Genomic DNA, 19,298 nt, shown 5'->3' on the forward strand with positions numbered 1-19,298 from the left:
AAATCCTTTTTAGTCTGAAATCTGTATGCTAGATATTGAGTAAGGTGGTTTTATTGTTTTTTGTCACTTTGAATAATATTTCTGTTCATGTTAAAAACAAAATCAACTCTCTGTATAAATATATCAGGTGACCGTTAAGGCCCATGGGCCTCTTGTTAAAGTTTTCCTAACGACTGGACATTGGTTTAAGTTCGAAACAGCGAAAAATTTGATTAAGAAAAATTTGATTCCTAAGTGGAATGTCATAAGTTTTAACACATCGAGAAATTTGACTAATAAAAGTTCAATAAACGGACATCTGAATATATACTTCAGACACAGGCCCTAACTGTGTATACTTCAGACACAGGCCCTAACTGTGTATACTATAGACAACAGCCCTAACTGTGTATACTATAGACAACATCCCTAACTGTGTATACTTCAGACACAGGCCCTAACTGTGTATACTATAGACAAAGGCCCTAACTGTGTATACTATAGACAAAGGCCCTAACTGTGTATACTGTCGTACTTAAATTGCTATCAGTTTTGACAGAACTGAGCCACAAAGTACCATTTAACTTATACAAAACTGTATAGAGACTATTGATGCTCACTTGTATGAACTGGAATAAATGATCTGTATGATGCAGAGAAGAAATCACTATTTTTGCCCAAAATAAAGGAAGATTTGAAACTCATTTGTCTATTAAAAAAAATGAAATTGCAATACATTTCCATGCTTGTTTTGGTCATTTCAGAGTGAGGCTGAAGTAAAGGTACAAGACAACATGATGAAACTTAAGAATATCTTGTCTGGGGACGTGACGATCAACCTCCATCTCCAGTTCCTCATCCGTAACAACAAGACAGACATGCTTATACTGAAAAATACAAAGGTCAGTGTACAGGATAACCCTTAATATTTACACAAACCACATTGGTCAGTGTCCAGGATAACCCTGAATATGTACACAAATCACATTGGTCAGTGTCCAGGATAACCCTGAATATGTACACAAATCACATTGGTCAGTGTCCAGGATAACCCTGAATATGTACACAAATCACATTGGTCAGTGTTCAGGATAACCCTGAATATGTACACACAAATCACATTGGTCAGTATCCAGGCTAACCCTGAATATGTACACAAATCACATTGGTCAGTGTCCAGGATAACCCTGAATATGTACACAAATCACATTGGTCAGTGTCCAGGATAACCCTGAATATGTACACAAATCACATTGGTCAGTGTCCAGGCTAACCCTGAATATGTACACAAATCACATTGGTCAGTGTCCAGGATAACCCTGAATCTGTACACAAATCACATCAGTCAGGGTCCAGGATAACCCTGAATATGTACACAAATCACATTGGTCAGTGTCCAGGATAACCCTGAATCTGTACACAAATCACATTGGTCAGGGTCCAGGATAACCCTGAATATGTACACAAATCACATTGGTCAGTGTCCAGGATAACCCTGAATCTGTACACAAATCACATTGGTCAGGGTCCAGGATAACCCTGAATATGTACACAAATCACATTGGTCAGTGTCCAGGATAACCCTGAATCTGTACACAAATCACATTGGTCAGGGTCCAGGATAACCCTGAATATGTACACAAATCACATTGGTCAGTGTCCAGGATAACCCTGAATATGTACACAAATCACATTGGTCAGGGTCCAGGATAACCCTGAATATGTACACAAATCACATTGGTCAGTGTCCAGGATAACCCTGAATATGTACACAAATCACATTGGTCAGGGTCCAGGATAACCCTGAATATGTACACAAATCACATTGGTCAGGGTCCAGGATAACCCTGAATATGTACACAAATCACATTGGTCAGGGTCCAGGATAACCCTGAATATGTACACAAATCACATTGGTCAGGGTCCAGGATAACCCTGAATCTGTACACAAATCACATTGGTCAGGGTCCAGGATAACCCTGAATATGTACACAAATCACATCAGTCATTGTCTAGGATTAGGATAACACCCTGGACCTGTTTTTCTTCAGTTTTGTTTTAATTAAACATTGGTTCAAACAAATAGTTTTGTCTCGCCGGGAAGTAGCAGAAGCAAGACTCGGTGTTGCTTTTCTTGCGGCGTCAACATTATTTTTTTGCATTTAACTTAATTTCACTGAAAGTATAAGTGCTAGACCAACCAAACTCGTACCATAGATGCATCTTGGGTAGTACATCTCAACCCATGCATCAAATGCTGGATGCGGCCTATCTGTCGTGTTCCATTGCCTTTGTCAGCATCTCTATCAACATTAAGTTTTTGTGTTTAAGTTAGTTTCTCTGATATGTGCATTGATGGTCAAAGCGGGACACAGGCGAGACATATCAATATGAATGGCTTGTTTTTTCTTTTTCTTCAACATATCTATAAACAAAAAGTTAATAAAGTACTATATACATTTGAAAAGAAGATTTTTATTTACAAACTTTTGCTACATTGTTGATGAATAGGAAGAAATGAAAACTTAAAACTGAAAATTAAATATTGTAGTAGGTTTTGTTTAGGTTGTCACATCGGTCTTTATGTATCCTCACAGGAAGCTGTTCATAACATGGCTTGCAAAACAGTCAAAGTCATCACTAGCTTGCACATGCTTAATATTATCCCTGCAGGAAGTTGTTTTTAGCTCGGCTTCCATTATAGTTAGAGTCATTGCTAACTCATACATGTTTAAATTTATCTTCACAGGAAGCGGTTCGTAATTCTGTATGCCATACAGCTACAGTCATTGCTAACTCATACATGCACTGTGGAACAACCTGTGATCAATTTCTCAGGTGAGTAACTACCCACAAATAATAGGGATTGTACAGTAGTTGGAAGATGAAATAGATAAATAAATAAAGCATTGAAATACACCAGGAAAATAAAACTCACTGATTACTGTTACAAGTGGTTTACAGGAAAACATTGAAGCCAATTAGTTAATTTCGGGTTATTTTTAGCAAAGTTTTAATTCCATTCGGCCATTGCATACAAATTTCCTAAAATTGCAAAATTTCAATGGGCCATTTTTGTGTTGACTGATGGCCCAGAGCCCCTACCCTTTCTAACCACAGTACAAAGTAATGAAATAATATTAAATATTTGTTTTGTTACAGAGATAATTTGGAATGGTTGGCAAGAGCAACAAATTGGGCCAAATTTTCAGCCACCGCCAGTTTAGGAACGATACACAAGGTGAGAATCACAAAAGTTACCTCCCCTTCACCTTCTAACATGACTTGAATCACTGACATAATCACATTGCCTGCTGATGCTGATTTTTTTTGTCGTAAATAATTCTAAATTCAACATCTGTAATTGTCATAAGCAAAATCGCTTTATTGAGATTTTATTGAAAACTTGTAGTTGATATTTTATAATATGTGATTTGTGTCCAATCTTTCAGGCAAAAATGTCTTTGAGTACAGGAAAGGAAAATCCCTAAGAGAGTTGCATAATTTTGGTCTGAATAATAAATCAACAAGTTTAAAATGAAAATTGAAGATCTGCTTACCAGGAAATGAGGAAGGGAATTTAAGTTGATTTGATGTTAGATTTATGGCCTTTGCGCACAATGAATTGTTTTTTTGTTTGTTTGATTTTGTTTAACGTCCTATTAACAGCTAAGGTCATTTAAGGACGGCCTCCCCTGTGTGCAAGATGCATGCATGTAGTGTATGTGTGTGTATTTTGGGAGGCTGCGATATGTTCGTGTTTGTCTTCTTGTAATAGCGCGGAACTGAACCCGACTTTATAGTGCTACCTCACTGAAACATACTGCCGAAGACACCCAGCAGGACGCCCCACCCGGTCACATTATACTGACAACGGGCGAACCAGTCGTCCCACTCCTAATTTGCTGAGCGTTAAGCAGGAGTAGAAACTGCCATTTTTAAAGACTTTGGTATGTCTCGGCCAGGGGACAGAACCCAAAGCCTTCCTCACAGGGGCGAACGCTCAACAAATGGCCAAAAGTGAGGCATTGTCAAGGGAGACATTAGGAAAAAGAAAGTTATTTAGAAAGGAGAGAAGAGATAAGGTCCCAAATTTAGTCGCCTCTTACGATCATGCAATTGGGCGCAGCAGGTACAATTCTTACGCCCTACCTGCAGGGCAGGCGCACAATGAAAATACCATAGTGTTTACATAGAATACATCACTGTAATGGAGTTTTGTGAGGAAGTGACAAGGGGTACAATTCCACAAACCCGTCCCCCGGGGCTTGTAGATTTATGTCAAGGCTACAGAAATTACTCCATATTCATTATGAAATATGTATAGGCTTAGCTTGTAGAATTTTTAAACGTTTTCTTTCTGGGCAGTACAGTTGTAGTACTAAATCTTAGTAAAAATGTTGTGAAATGTGATTGAATCATCAATTTTATGTGGATTGTAATCTAAAGAAAACTATTCATCAATTTATTGTAGGTATAAAGTACCATCCCCTAATCAAACTGAAGTCAGTGTAGCTGATTGAAGTTACAAGATGTATATTTATTGATTTACAATACAAATTTAAAGGATTAATTTCAATACTTTGTATTAAACATTTTATTTTTGTTTTTTTCAGGGTCATGAGAAGGAAGCACTAAATTTAATGTCAACATATTTACCTAAAGATTCTGGGCCAGGATCAGCCTACTCTGAAGGAGGCGGTTTATATGCTTTAGGTATACAACTCTTGGTGTTAAACCATTCACCCCTAAAGTCACATTTGAACCTTACCAAATCAAAGACTGGGCAAGTCCAGTTCAAATATGAAGGGGTAAATGAGTAAAACTATTTAAAAGACTTTCAGCATAAGTTGAAAGCTGTGCAAAGGATTGATTGATTATAAGACCCAATTTTATGGGATTTATTTGTTAATATGTGAATTTTCTTTTCTCAGCCAGTTGGTTTCGCTGGGTTTATTTTCATTATAAAAAGATCTAGAAAGACCTTAAATGTGTATCCTTACTCTCTCTTTGTATAACAATCCAGTTTGAAGAAGAACTTTATATGTTATTATCATTCCTTTCTTTAGAAATTCAAAGTCAAAGTCTTTGTTCCATTGACATTGAATAAGAGATTGTTCCATTGAAATTGAATAAGAGATTGTTCCATTGAAATTGAATAAGAGAATGTTCCATTGAAATTGAATAAGAGATTGTTCCATTGAATAAGAGATTGTTCCATTGAATAAGAGATTGTTCCATTGAAATTGAATAAGAGATCAGAATGCTTGTGGTTGTAGTTTGATATGATATGTGGTTATCATACTACATATAAAAAGCTTGATTCATTTTGCCTATTTCCACCAATTCATGAATTGTATGTGTGAAAGCTTTAAAATGAAATTCTGAAGGAAAGAAAACAAACTAATGTTTTGATATTCTGAAAATTACTCTTTTTGAAACTTTAAACAATGATTTAGGTATGATTTCTTAGTTTAACTGGTTCCTAATCTGACAGCCATTTATTGTGCGTTTCAGGTTTGATACATGCAAACCATGGAGGAGAGATTACAGATTATTTATTAAATCAGCTGAAAGATGCATCAACAGATGTAAGTTATGTTTTCTTTACGTAGCGTAACATTATCTCATCATTATATTTATACATAATTAAAAGACATTTTATTTCAAGACATGGAACATAAATATCCACTAAAATATACTGAAATATACATTCGTTTTATTAATTACAGTAAAAGTAAAACTTCGATATAATGCCCTTCGTTTCATTTGCAACCTGGTTTAACGCCAACATTTTCAATATCTTTTCTCTCGTTTTCTTAAGAATTCCGCAATATATTTCCCTCGGTTTATTGCCAAACCCCTTTATAACGCCAACAGTTCTCTTGACAAATCCTGGCAGTATAACAAGGTTTATATCAGATATAAGTTACTCACTGTATTTTTCTGTTGACACACACTAGTCAGGTAAAAGAAATCTTCTGCGACAGATGTAGGTTTTAATCACTCATAAAACCTAAGTGACTTGAGTAATGTTCATACTATATTTTTACAGATGGTGAGACATGGAGGCTGTTTAGGTGTCGGATTGGCTGCTATGGGAACAGCTAGACAAGGTACGGTAAACCTCCGGTCAGATTGAACAAAATTAGATAAATAATGTCTGTCCTGTTCGAATTACGCTAAGTGGTCAGACAAACACTCTCTGCCTTACAAGTTAAAAGTTTGTTACCATCTAGGTTTATATTAAAGCTTTTAGCATTCGTAGACGGAAGAATAAAAAATAATAAATTAATAAAATTAATAAAATAGTCTTTATTGTGTAAATCATGGAAAACCATGCTTTTGATTGTTCAGACACAACTAAAACTAAAGATAGGGATGGACTTAATGCTGTTATGATAAAAACACCTGTGACTGTAATATATAAAGATGTTTTGTTCATTTCAGATGTTTATGAACAACTTAAATTTAACTTATACCAAGATGATGCTGTAACAGGTATGTAGAAGTTGCCTCTTCATTTACTGTCAACATATTTCATGCTCTCTTTTGCATGAAGTACCTGTATATGTCTGACTTGATTCATCACCAAAGTACTAAACCCTTTCACCACTGTAGACCATAATGGACTCATCCAAATCAATGCATGGTAGAGTCTACAAAAGTTACATGGGGGTGAAAGGGTTAACATCGAAATGTGCACGACAGATGGTGGCAGTATGACAAGGTTTTACTGTAGTTAAAGATTTATGCTTTTTAGACATTTGACAGATCTATACTCAACTGAAGAGATGTTATTTTTCTAGTGATCACAGTCAAACTTTGTTAAATGTGTATATTGGGTTTGAAATGTATATTTAATACATTTTATTGATTTTGCTTGTTAAACTGAACATGTGGTCAATAGTAAGACGTCTGTATTTACCCAGGTGAGGCGGCTGGTCTTGCCATGGGTCTGGTGATGCTGGGAACAAAGTCGGCCACCGCCATCGGGGACATGGTCTCGGTAAGTAGGTCAAGGTCATATCCCAATGTCAACCAAGGGTTTACACACCAGTCATATTCTGCAGTAAATATTGACCCTGTCTCAATCAAACGGAGACAAATCATGAAGATATAATTAGCACTCAATACACTAGTGTAAACAGTACGGCTGTTAAGTCTCTTAAGTGTTTGCTCTCATTTATATTTAGATGTACCTCTAAAAAAAAACTGTGTAATCATTTAGGAAGTAATAGCTGTGTGTAGCACTGTTCATTAAAGCGATTAATGTGAATGTATGAGTGTAGTGTATGACATTAATGTTTAAAAGATCACTGAGAAACAAATAGTGATGGTTATAAATATAATATAGATACATGTTATCACCTGTTTGTAACTAATTCATCACTAGGGTATATAACAGAACACAATCTAATGTGTGTCTATTGTCCAGACAATATCAATAGTCCAGATACTAGCTGTATCTATTGTCCTAACACTGAGCATCTTGTCCCAACTCTGAACCCCTCTGGTGTCCAGACACCAACCCAGTATATTGCCAAGATACTTATCTTCTCTATTGTCCAGACACTGACCATATCTATTGTCCTAACACTGACCATCTTGTCCCAACTCTAAATCTCTCTGGCCACCAGACACCAGCCCTGTATATTGCACAGATACTTGTCTTCTCTATTGTCCTAACACTGACCATCTTGTCCCAACTCTAAATCTCTCTGACCACCAGACACCAGCCCTGTATATTGCCCAGATAGTTGTCTTCTCTATTGTCCCAACACTGAGCATCTTGTTCCAACTCTTAACCACTCTGGCCACCAGACACCAACCCTGTTAATTGCAAAGATACTTATCTTCTCTTTTATCCAGATTCTGACCCTCATTTGTCCAGACACCAACCTTCTCTATTGTCTAGATTCTGACCCTCACTTGTCGAGAGGTCAATTCTCTATTGTCCCGATTCTGACCCTCATTTGTCCAGACATCAACCTTCCTGATTATCCAGACAAATACTCTCTATTGCTTTTGCTGAGAAACTGAGTGTAAAATAATTTCAGTTAGAGAATTTTGTTCTTGTTGAAATGAAATAATTCGGACAACAGTTTAGTGTCACTATTTGTGATTATTAAACATCAAACTTACGTAACCTTAACGAACCTTGTGTATTTTACAGTACGCCAAGGAGACACAACACGAGAAGATCCTGCGTGGCCTTGCCGTGGGGATCTCTCTGACGATGTACGGTCGACTTGAGGAGGCTGACACTCTCATTGAAAGTCTGTGTCGGGACAAGGACCCCATCCTCAGATGGTCCGGCATGTTTACCATTGCTATGGCGTATTGTGGCTCGGCTAACAACCAGGCCATCAGGAGGCTCCTACATGTGGCAGTAAGTACATCTCTCAGGAACTTAACCATTCACCCCTAAAGTCACATTTGAACCTTACCAAATCAACGACTGGACAAGTCCAATTTAAATGTGTAGGGGTGAATGAGTGAACTGAAAACAGATACATCATATTGCCCGAGAACCTAGTCTAAATATACTGCCCAGTATGGGGTCATAGCACACAGTTCAGTACCAAATCTTAATTAAAAAGGGGGAAAAGAACAGCTTGAATTGAAAAATCAAAAGTTTTTAAAAGAAGTTATTTTAGCTCATAGATTAAAATATTCATTTTTTTTGGCTGAATGTAAATCAGAGTAATTGTTGTTACTGAACTAAATAAAATTGAGCAGAACTGTATTTCTGTTGATTATACCCTGATGATAAGCTGTCGAGGGTAAAGAGATCTGCTCATGCATACACATGTATGGGGGCCTGATCATGAAGATGTCATCTCTCTATAGACTGCATTCGTTGTTTGTTTGAGTGGTTTAACGTCGGCTTCACTATCGAGGAGTTTGGTTATCCAGGAGACAAATACTTCATTTCTTATCTGAAAAATTCATATGTATGTGCACAAGCAACGTCACTTGTACGAGTTCACATTTCAACCCTCCTGGGTACAAAACAAGATCACTCTTACTGTAAAAAAGGTTTGTTGAAATATTGATCTTCATACCTATCCCACTGTCTTGGCACTGCATGTGTTTACAAGTATCATGTCACGTACAAGTTTTGTGTTTTAGACATTGAGGTAAAAAACAAGGTCATCACTACTATAATTACAAGTTTTGTGTTTTAGACATTGAGGTAAAAAACAAGGTCATCACTACTATAATTACAAGTTTTGTGTTTTAGACATTGAGGTAAAAAACAAGGTCATCACTACTATAATTACAAGTTTTGTGTTTTAGACATTGAGGTAAAAAACAAGGTCATCACTACTATAATTACAAGTTTTGTGTTTTAGACATTGAGGTAAAAAACAAGGTCATCACTGCTATAATTACAAGTTTTGCGTTGTTGACTTCTTATCTGATTGTCATGAAGCTTTACATACATGTTCTTTAACATTCATACTTGTATGAGTGTGTGTTTCCATCTTCTTTAAAACAACTTCTAAAGTCTTAAATTCTTATTCTGATATTTAACAAACATCACATAACACAAACTACATCCCTCGTACAAGTTTGTGTTTCCAAATTTCTGCGGTCAGGACCAGGGTCACTGTTACTATGACTAGAATCTTGGTGCGACAGATAATTAGATAATCACTTCATATAATAATTCTGAAATCTTGAAATTAGACCGTTTATGTTTAACTTTAATTTAAGCTTACATTTATGACAACATGGGTATTATTATTGATATAATATAATCATCATCCAAATTTCCTAAAAAAAGTTCTGATGTAAATGAAATTTATTTTTCATAATTTCCTCCCAGGGTCTCGCTTCCAAAATGCCCAAACCCCTTTGAACAAGCTAATAAAAATGACCCATGAGTTTTAGAAACTAATCATGATCAAATGATGCTGTTCTTCAGAGGATCAGTTTATAGAGTTTGGGGTTGTCTATCTTGGACAACTTGTAGGGACTTTGAAGGTCAGACTACTTAAAATCATATCTATGAGGAACGTGTAGGAAACATAAAACTAGCAGTTCGTTATTTCCAGTCTACTATATACAGGGCTATATTGGTGGCAGGGGTATTGATTGGTGTAAGGTTGCAAATTCAGCAGCAAATGTTTCTAGTCAAGGAATACTACAAACCTAACTGTCTTGAAATGCAGAAAGTGAGAGCTGAATGATACAGTATCGGCTCTAAACTAGTGTTTCCATTAATATAATAGTCAGAATTTCTGTTCTGAATTTTGCTGCCCCTAAATATAATGACCGCAAACATTTGTCGAGGTTACAAATGAGGTAACTTATATTACTTGATGCTACAAAAGTTCATACATTCCATTGGATGCAATTTGTCGATTTTGATATTCAGTTTTAAAAGCATGCAGAAAAAAATTAGCCTTAAAAGCATGCAGAAAAAAAATAGCCTTAAAAGCATGCAGAAAAAAATAGCCTTAAAAGCATACAGAAAAAAAATAGCCTTAAAAGCATGCAGAAAAAAATTAGATTTAAAAGCATGCAGAAAAAAATTAGCTTGGTGAATAAGAGATCGTTAAAAGAATATTTGACTGAACACATTTTGTGTTACTGTATTGGATTTGACAAACAAAAGGACAATTCTTTATTTAAGTCTGCACTCACTAATTACTTTATCTGATACATATATCACATCAGCAGTAATTAAGGAATCCCGTACTACTGTCAGAAACTGTAACTTTAAGTGTTGGGGACCGTTTTTTCCCCGACATGACAGTAGCTTTGATAATCTATCATAGAAGCTAGACCGAGATTCAAATCCTGGACTTCAGATTGTTATACTATCACTCCAACGGATTGAGCTACCTGGTCAATGGATGTGTCAGGGCCCAACTGTGCTATAGTTATACTCGAACGGAAATTAAGGGGATGTTGCTATATATTTGAAAAAAGCATAGTGCAGGACAGGATCTTTGAATATAAAATCATAGAAGTTTACATCGATATATGCTTATCAGTTGGATAGTTGATAATTATTATGCAGTTGCTAATATTCACGAGGCTTTTAATTTTACATCAAAATTCGCGAAATTAAAACCCTCGTGAATATTTTGAGGTTGTCGCTATAACATCCACGCTTCACACGTCCGTGATATCAGTTGAGCTGAGGCTTCTAGGTCAAAACACGTTTTGAAAGAAGTATACTATATATATAAAAGCTAACAGATCTTTGCCAGGTTTTCCGAAATAGACATACAGAAATTGTGATTCGCGAATTCAAACCCGTGCGAATAAGTTTCGGACACAAAATTGCGAAATTTAACATCTTTGCAGTAATTTGAACAATAGTTAGGTTGTTCAAAGTTTTAGTTTTACAGAGCAATGAGATTAACACAGTGTAACAGAAGCGTTTTAATGCTAAGTCTATGATACTCAGTATAAACAAATTCCTTCAGGTCTACGTGTTACTAGGTGAGGAAGGCACTTTGACTTCATCTTATTAGTTCCTTTACAGTGAGAACTGTGTCACACAAATTCAAATTAATTTTCAAAACTTGCTAATGAAGTAGGGAAAAAAAATGTGATGAGTGTTTCGTAATATAATTAAAAGAAAGTAATTAAGGTTTGAACAAGTGAAATTATAGGCTACAACTTCTCAGACAAATTAATGTTACACTGATGTTTTCTCGACAAAGTTTCCCATTGTAGTTACATTTTGTATTAGCCAAGGTATTGATTTTTGTGACAATATTTCTAATTTCATTAATGAAAAAAGTTTAAAAAAAAAAATGCTTTTGCTCAAATTTGAACTTTAAAAGTGTCGGAAAAGGAAATGAAAGTGAATTCAATAACAACATGAATTTAGAAAATTAGAAAGTCTTAAGGTTGATTTGTTTTTGAGTATGTGGGGGTGGGGGGGTTGGGAATTGGTTGTTGAATTGTAACAATACCAGTAACAGGAATAAACTTTATTTCACTGATATTGAGAGGGTTCACATTATTTCGCCAGATGAATGAATTGAGAATTAAACTATAAAAAGAAGATAAGTTTTCAAGACATGGTATGCAGTTATTCTTGTTTTGGGAAATTTCATTTATTAGTGATTAGTCTTTTGAATTACACTAAAATGAATACTTACAGGAACTGTTTTACAGTCAACTGAATATGTTGTAGATAATGTATACATTATCGTGTAAAGATGTTTTCATCTTGATACACATTATCTAAAGATATTTCTTGAGTCACAGTACCAGGGTATATAAAGATAATAATTTTGATTTTTTTTTATAATTTTTATCTGGATTATTGTTATAAGCCTTTTTGACCCTTTTGATCACCCTCCCACGATACAAAAACACTAGTAAGGAACAACCGACAAAGTTGCAGCAACTGGCGTGACACACCTACCAACCATTTCGGACCAAGGTGTCGTCTCCCAAAATTTCATTAAAAATCTAAGGAAACTAAGGATAGGATATAGTATAGGCGACTCCTCCCCACCCCAACGACACAACACCGACCTCCATCAGTGAGACGAAACCCACATGGGTGGAATCATGTAGGCGATAAACCCGTAAACCAAGCAACCTACCGATTCACATATTAGCTAATGAAAATCTTTCTTGTTTCACATTATCTATAGAAAATTAGATATTTCTTGATTCACATTAGCTAAGGAAAACTTTTTTTGTTTCACAATCCTTCTTGGTTCACATTATCTCCTAACGATAATCATTCTTGAATCTTTCAAGCAACTTTCACAAGTCAACAATACTGTCACTCAGTCATAGCTTGACAAAGGGACAAACTTTGACACTATATATTTCCAAACTGATGAAACCTATTGAAGAAAACTTTCACAAGTTCTTATAATTATGCATATATATGCTTTGCGTGTAGTTCTTCAAATTCCTAACAGAGCTATGAACCTCTGCAATCGTTTGTTTATATAGAATGCTATATTTACGAGAAGCATCCTATTTAGATGTAATCCGTTTGACTTCCTGTACATGTGCTTGCTGAGACTTCATACGATTCCTTGATCTTATGATTGGGTTAAAGGTCAGAAGGTCAAAGGTCAAACCCGCAATATTGCTTCAGACATTTGTTCTACACTAATTTAGATTATACAAATATGGTACATTGTTGTTATAGGCAATAACATCACTCCTGTATTGTTATCATCTGTCGTTCTTGTTCTGATTTCATTGCTACTCTATGTACGGGCCGGTGATAATGCAGTCCATCACGAGCCTGAACTTTTAAAACAGTCATTTACACCACCAATTTACACCAATTGACGTAGGTTGTGACTTAAACTTTCGTGAACTCTTTCGTTTTGATAGTCTTGTCCAGGTGTAGGAACTAGGATCTATGTTCTGTATTTGTGATAATGTGTTGTGAGAGGCGGACACATTTCTGAGATTACACTCAGCAATTTAGACATCATACTCCTAATATTTACCAATTCTATCAGAATGAATGGTGTCCTTAACTCCTATGATCAAACGGTAGATCATGTTTGATATTAATTCTGTGTGGCATCAGCCTGCTCTCTATCATAACCGCTCGCTAACCGTCTCGCCAACCCTCTCGTCTGGTATCATAACCAATCCTCACTGAAATACATCTGTTACTCTATATCATAGTGATTGGAAATAATTACCAAACCACTCAACTTGGAAAGGAACCAAAATTAAAACCTGTCTCAGACATCTATGTACCTGTACTGTATAACCTGTCTATAGTGACATCTATGTACATGTACTGTGTAACCTGTCTATAGTGACATCTATGTACATGTACTTATAACCTGTCTATAGTGATATCTATGTACCTGTACTGTATAACCTGTCTATAGTGACATCTATGTACCTGCACTGTTTAACCTGTCTATAGTGACATCTATGTACATGTACTGTATAACCTGTCTATAGTGACATCTATGTACTTGCACTATATAACCTGTCTATAGTGACATCTATGTACCTGTACTGTATAACCTGTCTATAGGGACATCTATGTACCTGTACTGTAGAACCTGTCTATAGTGGCATATATACCTGTACTGTAGAACCTGTCTATAGTGATATATATATGTGCCTGTACTGTAGAACCTGTCTATAGTGACATCTATATACCTGAACTGTAGAACCTGTCTTAAGTGACATCTATATACCTGTACTGTAGATCATGTCTATATTGACATCTATATACATGTACTGTAGAACCTGTCTATAGTGGCATATATACCTGAACTGTAGAACCTGTCTAAAGTGACTTCTATGTACCTGTACTGTAGAACCTGTCTTAAGTGACATCTATATACCTGTACTGTAGATCATGTCTATATTGACATCTATAAACATGTACTGTAGAACCTGTCTATAGTGGCATATATACCTGTACTGTAGAACCTGTCTATAGTGATATATATATATATATGTGTGCATGTACTGTAGAACCTGTCTACAGTGACATCTATATATGTACTGTAGAACCTGTCTATAGTGACATATATGTACTACCTGCACTATATAACCTGTCTATAATGACATCTATATACAAGTACTATAGAACCTGTCTATATTGACATATGCAAATGTACTGTATAACCTGTCTATGGTGACATCTATGTACATGTACTGTAGAACCTGTCTATAATGACATATCTACCTGTACTGTGTAGAACCTGTCTATAGTGATATATATGTGCCTGTACTGTAGAACCTGTCTATAATGACACATATATACCTGTAATATAGAACCTGTCTATAGTGACATCTATATACCTGAACTGTAGAACCTGTCTATAGTGACTTCTATGCACCTGTACTCTAGAACCTGTCTATAGTGACATCTATATACCGGTACTGTAGATCATGTCTATATTGACATCTATATACATGTACTGTAGAACCTGTCTATAGTGGCATATATGTACCTGTACTATAGAACCTGTCTATAGTGACATCTATGTACCTGTACTATATAACCTGTCTATAGTGACTTCTGTATACATGTACTGTATAACCTGTCTATAGTGACATATATGTACTACCTGCACTATATAACCTGTCTATAATGACATCTATATACAAGTACTATAGAACCTGTCTATATTAACATGCAAATGTACTGTATAACCTGTCTATAGTGACATACATGTACTGTAGAACCTGTCTATAGTGACATTGATATACCTCGGTACTGTATAACCTGTCTTTAGTGACATTTATACATGTACTGTAGAACCTCTCTTTAGTGACACATATATACCTGTAATATAGAACCTGTCTATAGTGACATCTATATACCTGTACTGAAGAACCTGTCTTTAGTGACATATATGTACCTACTGTAGAACCTGTCTTTAATGACATGTATATACATGTACTGTAGAACCTGTCTATAAATGAGATCTCTGTACATGTACTATAGAACCTGTCTATAGTGACATTGATTTATTTGTACTGTAGAACCTGTCTGTATTGGCTATTTGAGGTTTGTGATAGTAGTTAGTGTGTTTTTGTATGGGGATTGTAGAGTTATTGATTTAGTGTATAATTTATAGTTGAAATGTACTTTGGGAATCATCAGGTTTCTGTACCGGTGTCAGTGTTTTTGTACTTAAGCATCACCCCAATGATGTGAGATTGGCGAGTATATTCTGGTACTGTTTAAACCAATTACAATCCACAAGTTAGTCCCCAGGTACTCACTTACCTCAAGCTCACTAGGTCTGATGTTTATAACATTCATCTGCCGGACAGTTCTGACCTTTTCTACTCAAGGATTGTCTGTCCGTAGAGAGTGAAGGAGAACTATGTAAGCAGTGCATATCCTAATAACTCTGACACGTGGTGATCAGATTGCGACACCGTGATTGTTTCTGGAGAGCCATAGGGACCTCTTGTATCGGAGTGGAGTGGATTTTCTCGTGTATAACTAAGTGATTAGATTGTGACCACCAATGCTTTGATGATGATTGACCAATACCTTCTTTAATGTCCTTCTACTATTTATCAAGGTTGACCACTGACAGGACTTTGTCCTTATTATAGACAAAAGTTGATAGGTTTATGTAAGCTCACATGATTCTCTATCTAAAAGGGGTGTTGACTGCCTACATGCAGGGACAGCAAATTAAAAAAAAGTGGTATTGACTGACCTTTTAAAGTCTTAACATACATAAATAGAGGGATATAGTCAATGATTTTGTCATCCGTCTGTCTTTTTGTATGTATGTCTGTCTGTTAACATCTTGTCCAGCTTGTAACTTATGATTACTAAACTTCATAGATGTGCTATCAAGACTGGATATATTAAAATATTTACATATTCATCATTTTAATTTTTTTTGTTTTGATAAAAACAGAAATAAAGGCTGAAATTATAAGTGACTGCTTTTCCCCGTGCAGCCAATCTTATATTATGTTTGAATGTTTTATGAAGTATATTTTAAACTTGGATTTAACCTTGTTATACTGCCATCTTTGATGAAAAACAAGGCTGGCAGTATAAAGAGGTTTACCATGGAGTCTTAGAAAGGAAACACTAAAACAAACAAGGCACCACAGATGATACGAATACCCTCGGACTTCAAAGTTATAAGAAATGTGAAGTTTCTTTTACCTCAGAAGGTCGAAACACAAACAAGGGGAGGTGTGTGTGAACATGTGTGCAGAGTTTCGTTACGATTATAGAGCAATTTCTATCAATCTCTATTTAAAAGTAACATTGACCTAAACATTTTTTTATCTCAGAAGGTCAAAACACAAGCTCTTACATGAGGTGATTGTGAAAATGTTTGTGAAGATTTGTGATGATTGGAAAAGAAATGAAGTCTGTAGACCAACTTCTATCAAACTCTATTTATAGTAATAGTGACCTTATTTTGCCCACAGAAGATTTATACACGAACTTATTCAAGAGGTGATGCTTGTGAACATGTATGTGAAGTTTCGTGACAATTGGAAAAGAAATGAAGCCTGAAGAGTGATGACGTTCAAAATTCTATCAAACTCTATTTATAGTAACATTGAACTAATTTTCATAGTAACATTGAACTAATTTTTATAGTAACATTTAACTATTTTTTAACCTCGGAAGGACGAAACGCAAGCTCATACAATAGGTGATGACTGTGAACATGTTTTTGAAGTTTTGTGACAATCGGAAAAGAAATGAAGTCTGTAGAACAACTTCTATCAATTAACTCTTTTGATAATAAAATTGACCTTATTTTGACCGCAGAAAGTTTATATGTGAACTTTATAAAACGGCGATGCTAAGTGGGATTGTTACTGATGGAGAAATAACTGGTGCTAAGTTTGTGTGCTAAGTCAGTGATAACTGGGGGTAAGTATGGTTGATAAGTGCAGGGGAAATCCTGGAATTTGAGAGCAGTGGGTCATTTTCAGCAATTTTTAGTCAATATCAAAATTATGAGGGGCCATTCTATGTAAAATTAATAGAAAATTAGAACATGGGGGGGGGGGGTTAATTTCAGTTTTGAGGGGTCAATGGCCCCATGCATACCCCCTCCAGGATTATCCCTGTAAGTGCAGTGCTAGTGGTATCTGGTGCTAAATGAAGTCATAATGTATGCTAAGTGTGTTGGTAAATGGTGCTGTTGAGCCTGTAAATGGTGCTAATAGAGACAGTAAAGTGTGCTAAATGTGGTTGTTATTGGTGCTGAGCAAGACTTAGTAACTGGTTTAAGGTGAGGTAATACTGTATGCTGGGAAATTTTAGTTGCAGTTTAATTTTTCTCCTTGTTTTGCCCTCGGCAAACTTATCATTACAGCAAACATTAGTAAACAACATTATAAACGTAGTGATTAAATGTTAAGGGCGAAACGAAACTGGGCAAAATGGATTTTATCGGCGATGGGCAAAAGGTTAACGGGGCGAAAAATTCCGGGTGTATACAGTAACTTGTGCAAAGTCATGTCAAAATGTGAAGTTTGAGTAATAAGATTTTTTTTTTTTTTAAATTGATTAAAGTAGAACCAGGTTGCGTGCATTTTTGGCCTGAAGACGCTTCTGAAGTAAATTAGGTATCCAATGCGTGTTTATTGACTGCTTAATACAGAGTTTGCTGCTTTGAAAACATCTGAAAACACACCTAATTGATATCAAGTCTGTTTCAATCAAAAATATCATGAAAATAATGCAGGGAAGAAAATATTTTATGTATCTGTGATGGAAGTAATTGGCTTTCAGAATGCAATTGCCTTATTATGGTTTCAGCTGTTCTCCAGCTATCTCTAATTACCTGTTGTTTTCTAGGTCAGTGACGTAAACGATGATGTAAGAAGAGTAGCGGTGACCTCCCTTGGATTCCTGCTGTTCAGGTCAGTGTTTTTCATGTTATGTCAATGGTCAGAACTGTTGTGACTTCTAACAGACTCTGACTCTACAGAGACTTCCTGGGTACACTGCCAGTCCACTGACAGTCTCCGTACAGTCAATCGTCTGTCTCTGCTGAGACTCGTTGAGAGTCCACAGTCTCCATTAACAGAATGCTAACTTTGCCGAACTCATTCACCCCTGAAGACACATTTGAACTCTTCCAACTCAAAGGTTGAATGGTTCTTTATGAAATTTCGGTGGTGAATGAGTTAAGTTCCATGCTGAGTCTTTAACAGACTGAATTGATAGTCACCCAATTTGACTCCTGGGAATAAAGCAAACTCATTTGGTGGTCTGATAACTGGTTTTGGTGTGGTAAGTTTTCTGATTGACTTTTCAGTGAGTTTAATGGACTCAATTGAGTCTGATAACAGGTTGTGATGTGGTGAGTTTTCTAGTTTTCTGACTCTTCTGAGAGTCTAACAGACTCAATTGAAAGTTTGATAACTGGCTGTGATGTGATGAGTCTCTTGATTGACTTTTCTAATTGAGAGTGTGATACTGAATCCCTATTGAATCTCCAGTGAGTGGGGCTGTGATATGAAAGTCTTACTCCATTGATAGTCTAATACTTTCCTTTGATGAGATGAGTGAGTTCCCTGATTGACTCTTTCTTTAGTCAAATAGACTCCATAGAGAGTCTCATACCTGCCTTTGATGTGATGAGTGAGTTCCCTGATTGGCTCTTTCTTGAGTCAATTAGACTCCATAGCGAGTCTCATACCTGCCTTTGATGTGATGAGTGAGTTCCCTGATTGACTCTTTCTTGAGTCAATTAGACTCCATTGAGAGTCTCATACCTGCCTTTGATGTGATGAGTGAGTTCCCTGATTGGCTCTTTCTTGAGTCAATTAGACTCCATTGAGAGTCTCATACCTGCCTTTGATGTGATGAGTGAGTTCCCTGATTG

The 19,298-nt window shown here is 36.0% G+C and overlaps 1 protein-coding gene across 1 annotated transcript in view; it reads left to right on the plus strand.

The window, feature by feature from the left end:
- The window catches only part of LOC110452240 (26S proteasome non-ATPase regulatory subunit 1-like), a 244,652-nt gene that overhangs the window by 9,432 nt on the left and 215,922 nt on the right, over positions 1-19,298 (plus strand). Inside the window, exons 12-21 of the mRNA XM_021500619.1 lie at positions 744-881; positions 2,729-2,817; positions 3,142-3,220; positions 4,596-4,695; positions 5,497-5,570; positions 6,035-6,095; positions 6,430-6,480; positions 6,912-6,988; positions 8,156-8,371; positions 18,266-18,330. Coding sequence (XP_021356294.1) covers positions 744-881; positions 2,729-2,817; positions 3,142-3,220; positions 4,596-4,695; positions 5,497-5,570; positions 6,035-6,095; positions 6,430-6,480; positions 6,912-6,988; positions 8,156-8,371; positions 18,266-18,330 — 950 coding nt within the window. The remainder of the gene's footprint in view (positions 1-743; positions 882-2,728; positions 2,818-3,141; positions 3,221-4,595; positions 4,696-5,496; positions 5,571-6,034; positions 6,096-6,429; positions 6,481-6,911; positions 6,989-8,155; positions 8,372-18,265; positions 18,331-19,298) is intronic.

The sequence above is a fragment of the Mizuhopecten yessoensis genome, unplaced genomic scaffold, assembly GCF_002113885.1.
Source record: "Mizuhopecten yessoensis strain PY_sf001 unplaced genomic scaffold, ASM211388v2 scaffold6505, whole genome shotgun sequence".
Classification (NCBI taxonomy): Eukaryota; Metazoa; Mollusca; class Bivalvia; order Pectinida; family Pectinidae; genus Mizuhopecten; species Mizuhopecten yessoensis.